General features: G+C 26.3%; 1 protein-coding gene across 1 annotated transcript in view; it reads left to right on the top strand.

Moving 5' to 3' along the window:
• The first annotated feature begins 1,227 nt into the window (after positions 1-1,227).
• The window catches only part of LOC136084861 (uncharacterized), a 138,392-nt gene continuing 130,086 nt past the window's right edge, over positions 1,228-9,533 (top strand). The window contains exons 1-2 of the mRNA XM_065806046.1: positions 1,228-1,553; positions 5,057-5,122. Coding sequence (XP_065662118.1) covers positions 1,392-1,553; positions 5,057-5,122 — 228 coding nt within the window. The 5' untranslated portion in view covers positions 1,228-1,391. The remainder of the gene's footprint in view (positions 1,554-5,056; positions 5,123-9,533) is intronic.

Raw genomic sequence — 9,533 nt, 5'->3', positions numbered from 1 at the left:
AAAATTTTTTTTTGCTAATTTTAAGAGAGTTGTGATCTTGCTTAAAAGATTTTCCCAGCCTCAGAACTTTAATGATTCATCGTGGCGACCATTATGGTAAAGTTGGACGGTAGATTCTGCCTAATAGAATAAAATTTTTCTCTCAGACCTAACTTTCCTAACATATGGTTGAACTCGTTGTTTTGGTTTTTTATTTGTTCATTAATTTCATTACTTAGAATCGCATTTATTACCTTTATTTATTATTTATTAGAATTATTATTTATTACGTCAATGGAAAATGGGTCGTTTTTTAGTAAAAACAATTTTAATGTATGGGATGTATCCCCCCCCTCACTCCTCCAGAATCTGAAAGTGCAAAAATATCTTAGAAATTGAGGTCATTTTTTTTTAAAGAGACCCAAGTATGGTACAAAATACAAAAAATATTTCAACATCGCCCACCCACCAAAAAGGTACTTGATCCGTCACTGATATATATATATATATATATATATATATATATATATATATATATATATATATATATATATATATATATATATTATATATATATATATATATATATATAAAATATAATTTGATAAAGTTCTTTAGTCAATGCACCTCGCATATTACACTATCAATGGCTTTGTCGCCACAAAATTTATAACCTAACAATTAGTTAAAATTAATTTATTATTTTGGAGTATTGAATATGAAATAACGTTGTACTGGAACACCTTGACTTGGAGATCTAAATTAATTTTTTTGGTGTGTTCCAAATAAGGATGATTGAGATAGTGTACACTTTCTCCACTCTTTTCCCTACACTTTTTACCTTTCTAACACTTTTTATTTCTTCTAAAATTTCTAAAGAGAAACAGTATATATTTTATAAAGATAAATTAAAATTTTCAACTTTTCAATAGAAAGTTAGACTTTTAAGTAAAATTTTAAATTCATATTTAATATGCATAAATAATTTTACATGGAGATATTTCTGCTACATGGATTCTGTTTTATTTTTTTTTCTTAAGCCATATATTTTGTTTGACGAAAAACAAAAAAAATCTTTATAAAACTAAAACAAAAGTTTTTAAATTTATAATTATTATTTATTATAATTTATTTAAATATACTAATTTTTAGTTTAAAAGAGATTTTAAAACTATTGATTGTTCCACAAAAGCTTTTCAAAGAAATGTTATTGTATTGATATACAATAAGAAAGGGGAAAATTTATGTGTTATGAGTTTTAGAGAATAAATAAAGAGGAGCTACAAAATATCATGTTGTAACATGTATCATGTCAAAGGATATTGATTGCTGCTCATTGCTATATTATCTATATTGATTGTTGCTTAGTGATCATTTTCAATTTTATTTTTTATCCTATTTGAACAAAGATTATGAAAATTTATTTTAGCGTATTTTTTTTCGCTATGTGTCAGAGCGCAAAAGCGCAAGTAGAAAGGTGCACACTTTTTAAAGATAAATTTGATGAAAACAGAGTTTTAACTCAAGATTGGTTTAAACTGAGTCAATTATACTCTTACTGCATGTATTTAAAGGTATTTTTTATGTCAGTATACATATACTTATATATATATATATATATATATATATATATATATATATATATATATATATATATATATATATATATATATATATATATATAATTGATTTCTCTTTCTTTTCTTTTTTTTTTTTTTGCAACAATGTGCTAAAAATAAAAATCATTTAAGTCAAACCATGAAAATTATAAAATATTTTGTATAAAACACTTAATAAATCACAATTCTCAATAAAATAAAAAACATAAATAACTTTGTTAATTAAGTATTTAAAAATATAATATTCAACTAGAGATGAGCGGGGTGTCGCGTAAAATAGGGGGTCGTCCATAAAGTACGTACACTTTATTTTCTTACCTCCGTTCCCCCTCCCCGCATTTTGCAATACGCTTTTTTGAGTACCCTTCACCTCCCTTAAAGTACCTATGCTTTTAACCTATTTATCTAACATTTTATGATATTTTTGTAAATTTAGTGTCTCTTTTCTTTAATAATTGATCCACTGCCCTCCCATCTCATATACGCCATTTGCAGACCCCCTCTTTCCCTCTGAGCGTACTTACTTTATGGACGATCCCTAAGTAGATGTTAAACAAGTATCAATCAGTTTTGCGTAAATATAGCGTAAAGCTTCCGTTAGGTAAATTAAATCTATCGTTAAATAAGTAGCTTTTTTTTTACGTTAAGTATAGACTATAAATAGTTAAATTTCAGCAATAATCTCATTTTTAAATTTTTTAAAATTATATAATTAAAATGTCATTCTATAATTACTCTGTTGAAGATGTTTAAAAGTATGTCTCTGATGGTATAATAAATTATTAAGTTAAAAAATGTCAACTATGTGGTATGTGTATATATAACCAGCTATTTAAGTTGAACTTTTATATAATTTATGATTAGGAGTTTATTATTGTTGTATATTTTATATTATTTTATGTTTCTGAAGTTAATTTTGTACTACGTCTCAGCAACTCAAAATCCACAGTTCTTTTGGGACTACCATTTTATGCATAGACTTATTTGTCAATTTTGCTCAGAACTACTTTGTTATATATTTAAGTGTGTAATTAAGGTGGCTCATATAGAAAAAAAAAATTTTTTAATAGAATAAATTGCAACGGTTCATATATATTTTATTGTATTTTTGATGATGTAAGAAACTCATACTTCATTAAAAAAACTGTAAATAAATTATATTAAAGGCAACTTTCAACAAAGAGGTAAAAAGCGCAAATTTGAAAAAATTCAAAACAATGTTTCTTGATTAATTTTGGTTTAAACTTAAAAACTTTTTGGTTATAGCTTCATTACATTATTTTTATTCATTTCTACTAAAAGAATGAAAAATTAATTAAAATATCAAAAACGGGACATAATACTTAAAAAAACCACAAATTTATACAAAAGAAAAAACAGGTGTTGTGTTACAAAAATTGATAAAACTATTCTTAGTTGATCGTTTTAGGGCATCTGAAATCTTAATGATTAAGAAACATACACTAAAAGTTTCAGCCAAAAATCTTTTCTTAATCTCAAGATATCATGTTTTGAAGTTGCAAAGAAAGTATGAAGTTAAAAAGTTATGAAAACAATGACCAAAGTTTTCCGATAAATAGAAATTAATAGCAAAAAATGAAACTGACCAATAAAAAAATTTAAGTAAGGTAATATTAGTAAGTAATTTATGCAAAATGTATATATTTTCTGAAAGAATTACAAATTTTGAATAAAATGGTTTATTAAAAAAAATTAGAATTTTTTTTTTAAATTGATTATTTTTTCTATATTTTTTCTATATGAGCCACCTTATGTAACACTAGATAAATTAATTGAAACAATTTAAGATTAAATAAACTTTTATTCAAGTTTATGTGTCTATCTTTGTTATAAATTTATTATTTAAACTTAATTTTCAGAAAGTGACTCTTGGTACAATTCCAAAAAATCTAATTAAACCTAGGGCCACTAATTTTTAAATCCTTCTACTAGATGGACTTTTATAGTTTAAGTCAATATACTTATAATAATACAAAGTAATTAGTATAGAGATGTGATCATATCAGTTTCACTATTTTTAGGGGTTAACAAAAAGGGTTAACAAAAAAGTGCCTTGACTGTTCAATTTGTCTACTTATTTAAAGATCTACTTATTAAACGTGACTTAACACGTTAAATAAGTACCCAAAAATTTACGCATGCATAGAATATCATTTTGCCTACTTATTTAATGATCTACTTATTTAACGTGACAGGGGTACCCGGTTCGAACCCGGGGACCTGGTAATACGGCGGTTCTACCGGGTACCCGGAATTTTGTTTTAGTGTTACTATAAACTGTGTAGAAATATTAATAACCAGATAAAAAATAGTGCTTCAACCAATAAACTTCTTGATATTTTCAGAAGTTGATAATTCCTATGCACTAAATCTTGACGCGTCTCACTTAAATTACGTTTTCGAATATACTTTTGCTTTAATATATAGCAAAACGTTGATAGCAGATAATATTGCAAAAAGGAAACTGATTTACACAGATATAAAAACCATAAAGTAAAACGAAATAATATGAGAATACGAAAAAAATAAAAAAAAGTGGAAAGAAAAAAAACAAGTAATTGTTTCTTTTTATTGCTTAGAACGCGAGAGAAAGATACATTTTTCGCAATTTTGAAATTGCGAAAAAAAAATGAAAGTTTAAATACTTTGCGTAGGTCTTTTTTAAATAAGGCTTTTGCCAAATGATCGTTTACAGTAAATAAACTTTTAAACTAACGAACTTTTAACCAACTTAGGCAATTTTCAACTGAATTTTTTTGATAATGAGTATACTGGTTCCGGAACACCTCTATATTCAACACTAATTCTATCTATCCCTTAGTACCAATTGTCACTCTAACGTGATCAGCAGAAAAGCACATGCACTAAAAAGTTATTATTTTGTGTCCAAATCAAGTAGTATAATGTACTTTTCTTCCCTCGGCCTTTAAAAAAACTGCTTAAAAAATATTGTTGTAAAATTTTTTTTTTTTTTTAAGCGAAAACAAATTATAATTAATTAAAACGAATAATTTCACACAAACAAAATCTTTCCTAGTGGACACATTTTAAGAACGTCACAAGTATGTAAGACGTTCTAAAGATGTGCAACAGAAGCTCTGTTCAGTAACTAATTAGTTTAATATTTTAAATCTTTAATTTGCGCAACATGAGGGAAATAATGTTTAATATTTAAAAGTATAAATATTATTTCTTAATCACTTTTGACATACTAAGTAAATACTAGGTAGTGTAGTCAAACCTTTACGCAATAAAGTCTGTATATAATGGTTCTAAAGAGATTGCAAAAAATAAGATTTAACATTTAAACAAAATAATAATATTTTAGTGTAAATAAGAAACAAATAGCATATAATGTTAGTTTTAAGTACCAGATCTCAAATATAAGTAAGATTGTAATACTTAAAAAGTTTAAACTTAAAGTTTATTTGTTTTAGGTAGAAAACGGTCAATCAAGTTTATCTTTATTTGATGAAGGTTGTAAAACTATATCTTGTAAAGAGGTAACGAAATTATTTATGTCCGGTTGCGTATCTATAAATACCACTAAATTATTCTATTTATTCTAATAATGAGTATTATGGGAATAATTTAGAGATGTTTAATGTTTTTTTAGCAAACTTTTAGCAAATTTAGTAAAAGTATATCCCATATGAAGCTGTAATAAGTTGCTTTTATCAACGTAAAAGTCTAAAAATTTGAAACTAACTTCGTTGGTTTCAAATTTCTTAAACTTTACGTTGATAAAAACACTCATTACAGCTTCATATTGGCTATACATTTACTAAATTTGCTAAAAGTTTGTTAAAAAAAACATTAAACATCTCTAAATTATTCCCATAATACTCATTATTAGAATAAATAGAATAATTACTAAAAGAAAGCATTAAACATCATTTTAGGACGTATCGTCCTAAAGTTATGTTCAACGTTTTCTTTTACGTGAATCAGCTTTTCTTCACCATCTTTATCTTTTTTATTTATTTGTCACTATATTTTTTTAAAAGCTGAAAGATAGAAAATATAATTTTTTTTGAGTTTAATTAAAAAAATCCAAGTTTCTGTTATGCAAGTTGAATTGGAAATATTTTCAGTTTCTTTTAAAAAATACAAAAGTTAAAACAAAAATCAATTCATACTTCTTATATTAATGCAAAGCATTATGATATTATTATAATGCCATTTTAAAAAAACTATTTTAATTTAATGTGTTGTTGTGTATGTATGTTGAAACCATTACAAAAGTCAGCATTCTGACATAAATCAACATCTAATTTAAAGTATTGATCAAGAAAGTTGAAGTTAGCGACTCGTAGTTATCTGTTTTTGTATTTTTGTACTTTTTGTATTTTTTTTCATTGAAGCTCAGTTTCTTTTTTAATTTTTTAATTTTTTATTTTAACGCGTAATAAGTTTTTTGTTTAACATAACAGCTTACAACGGCTTAAGTTTTTGTATATTCTGGTAAAACTGTTTTACCTGTTGTTAAAGTTTTAGATTTTTTAACTACACTAAAGGTGCAAATATGAAAAAACATAAATTTTTAGCCAAAATTGCAATCGCAATTGTAATTTTCTCGCTCGAAACAAAATTTCTTTTATATCCAAATGATTTATTTATTTTCCTGAATTCAACTCACCTTTTCAAAAATTTTACTTAAATTTGTATAAAAGAACTTCCCACAAAAATTGAAACTTAAAAAAACATAAAAACAATTTAAAAAATAACCACGTAATTGCCAAAGAATATTTGGAATTTTCTACACCAAAGTTACACTCCTTCTTGATCCTTGAGGATCATACAAAGAGTAATCTTCATTTTTTGAGGCGTGCGTCGTTCTTAAGGCATGCGCCTTTCGTGGCAATGGCACTTTGGTTTCTTGAAATCCATTTTTGGCTTCAAAGTTTGTTTCCAGCACGCATTCTTTACTTGTTTCTAACACAAATCTACATTGCACACCATGATTTTCTGCGTTATCACGATCATTATCTGTGTGCATTTCTGTTTCGGCATGAATATCACAAAAATTTTGAATGTCATTTCGAGATCGAATACGTTTTACATGACGCAGAACGCCATTAAATTATACAAATTTTTTCAAAATGTTTCATTTGGTGGTTTCAACCATACGTTATCGCCATTCCTAAAAATTTCGTTTGTTTTAGCTTTTGCAGGAAGATTATCATTTCTTAATTCTTTCACGTCAATTTAATAACAGTATATTTTCTTCATAGAACTTACATTGTTTTTGTAGGCTGAAACATTTTATCAATATACTGCTTTTGGTAATGACATTTTTGATTTTTCCATTTCCTACGGGCTATGGGCCTTCCATAAGGTACGCATGCTTATAGAGAACAGGTGGAGTCTCCAAACAGTGCACGAAAACGAATAGGGAGGAGGGGGAAGCGTGCAATATAAAGGTAGGTGCGCACTAATTAAAAACTAAACTCCTTGATAATGTATTTTTTTCTAATTTATCACTAATAACAAATACTTGTTAATGAATAAATGGTTTTGAATAAATAACCGCTTTTTTTTTTAAATAACCCAAAATAAATAAAACCATACCGTCTCGTCGTTGTCTAAAATTTGCAAATGAGCCCCCTAAATATCCAGATATTACTGTATGAATTATAAAATTTATCAAAAAATATAGATTTATTAGTATGTTTGTAAAAATGTATAAGTTATGAACATTAGGGTGCGTTATTTTCCAACATTTAAAAGTCCATTTTTTACAATTTGTGCCCCGAAACCCTCATTTTTCAACAAAAAAATGGGAACCTTTGAAATAAAACCATAAAATAAAACACCAAAATTTTTTCTGCGTAAACTATAAAGCCTATTTATTAGATTTAAATATTAAAACCTAAATATTAAAATTTTGAATTGGGTAGGAAGCTTACATTAAAAAACGTATATCAAATTAGACCAAGAAAAATAGCTTTCAACGCACTAAATTTTATATAAATTTTATAATTTTTAAGAATATTTAAATAGAATGATGCTTGCGATCAAATATAACTCACGTCTGTCACAAGCAAAAACAGTCTTTAGTTTAGAGTTCGTGCCATATTTTTACTTAAGTTAAGATTTATTTTTTATTTTTTATCATTAACTGCCATATATAACCTTTACTTTAAAATCAAAAACTAAAAATAGATAAGATTAAAAAAAGTAAAAATGCTACCAAAAATCACAATATCGATTTTAAGACATTTTTATTTGAAGATAAAAAAGTGTTAGAGAAACTTTCACAGTTTGCCACAAATAATAAAACTAATTTTAACTTTCCTTACAGGTATAATTAAAACATTGAATTTAGTGAAAATTGTTATTCAATATATTACCAAATAATTAAACTTCAGTTTTAAAAATAGAAATTATAAAATTTTAATTTAGTTTTAACTCAGGCGTTAGACAAAAATACTTCCACCAAAACTTTGATTAGGTGTGCTTTTCAACAAATAGATGAAATGATGTCAGCATACTCTGGACAAGCAATAGGTCCTAAAAACTGCATTCTTTTTGCTATAAAAAAACCCCTGGATTAATTGAGGATATGACTGAGGCATATTTCATGATAAACTCATCAGATTCGCTAAATAATATATAAAAAATGTTTTTTTATTTTTACTGAATTTTAATTATACCTATACCAATAGGTTAACTTGACTTTTTTCACTCTTTCTCTGATATGAAGATAGATTAAAAAGTTTTGAAGCAATTTTTAAAAAATTCAATTAATATTATGCGTTCTAGGAAACTATTAAATTATCTTGTTGAAAAATGAGTAAATTTGAAAAAAAAAAATAAAAATAAAAATGGCCACGCAGCAGAGTTACCTCAAAACGTCTTTAAAAAAATGTGCCAAGAAAATATTTTGCTCTATTTAAAAAAGAAACACGGAAACAATATAGGTGCATCAACTCAGATAGCAATTTTTAAAGGATCAAATGACGAAACGTAAAATGACCCGTAGTTCAAAGGATTTAGCATATTGACTAAAGATGAAAAAAGAAAGAAGATTATAATATTTAAGATTTACTGAGCAACAAAAGTATCAAACTGAATAAACTGAGCTTTTATGATCAGAACATAGTGAGATCTCTAACTGCTATGTTTCAGACTAATTAACTGACAACATTAACCTAGTGTTTCAACAACATTGCATAAAAAGTTTGCAAAAGAAGTTGCATTTAATTTTTATGTTTTTAGCATTTATTTAAGTTTTTTAAAAAGGGTTTTTTTAAAAACATATAATGTAGAAGCATGATGCACTTGCTCTTTTACATGGTAGTTACTTCTAGGAGCAACTTGACAGATTTCTCGCTTTCTAAATCCCCTATCAGGCGTGAAAAAAAGAAAGTAGCAATTACAAATGCAGTTAAATATCAAGAAGGTATTATAAAAGCTGCAATTCAAAGTAAATTTCTAACAATGGCACACTTTGATGGAAAACTTTAGCAGGATATTTTATACTATTTTCAACACCTTCACTTCCAACAAGGCTGCAAGCAACCACTATTAGAGTTGCAAGTTACTAGAAGAAAAAAGATGAAGTTTATAGAGCAAGATAACGACAACATAAAAGAATGCAAGTTTTATGAATCAGGAAAGAGAAGGAAGCGAGTTCAAAAGAACTGATTTTCGAGGAAAAAAAACTAGACGAATAAGAACTTTTTGTGCATTTAGAAACAGCCATAGTATTATGACTTAATTGAATGACGAGTAACAAGAAATCAAATTTTAGTCGATGGCACAAGAGAAGCTAGCTTTTTAGAACAGCTCCATTATAGTATTTATAGAAAAGAGAAAGAAAAGTAACATCACTACAAGTTGGTAATGGTTGGAGGTTGGCTGCAATTACTGATATGCATATAGATATTACTAATTATGTATACACAATTA

The sequence above is a fragment of the Hydra vulgaris genome, chromosome 09 (assembly GCF_038396675.1).
Source record: "Hydra vulgaris chromosome 09, alternate assembly HydraT2T_AEP".
Taxonomy (NCBI): domain Eukaryota; kingdom Metazoa; phylum Cnidaria; class Hydrozoa; order Anthoathecata; family Hydridae; genus Hydra; species Hydra vulgaris.
Note: the sequence above shows the minus strand (reverse complement) of the source record. Positions and strands in the feature narration are given on the sequence as shown.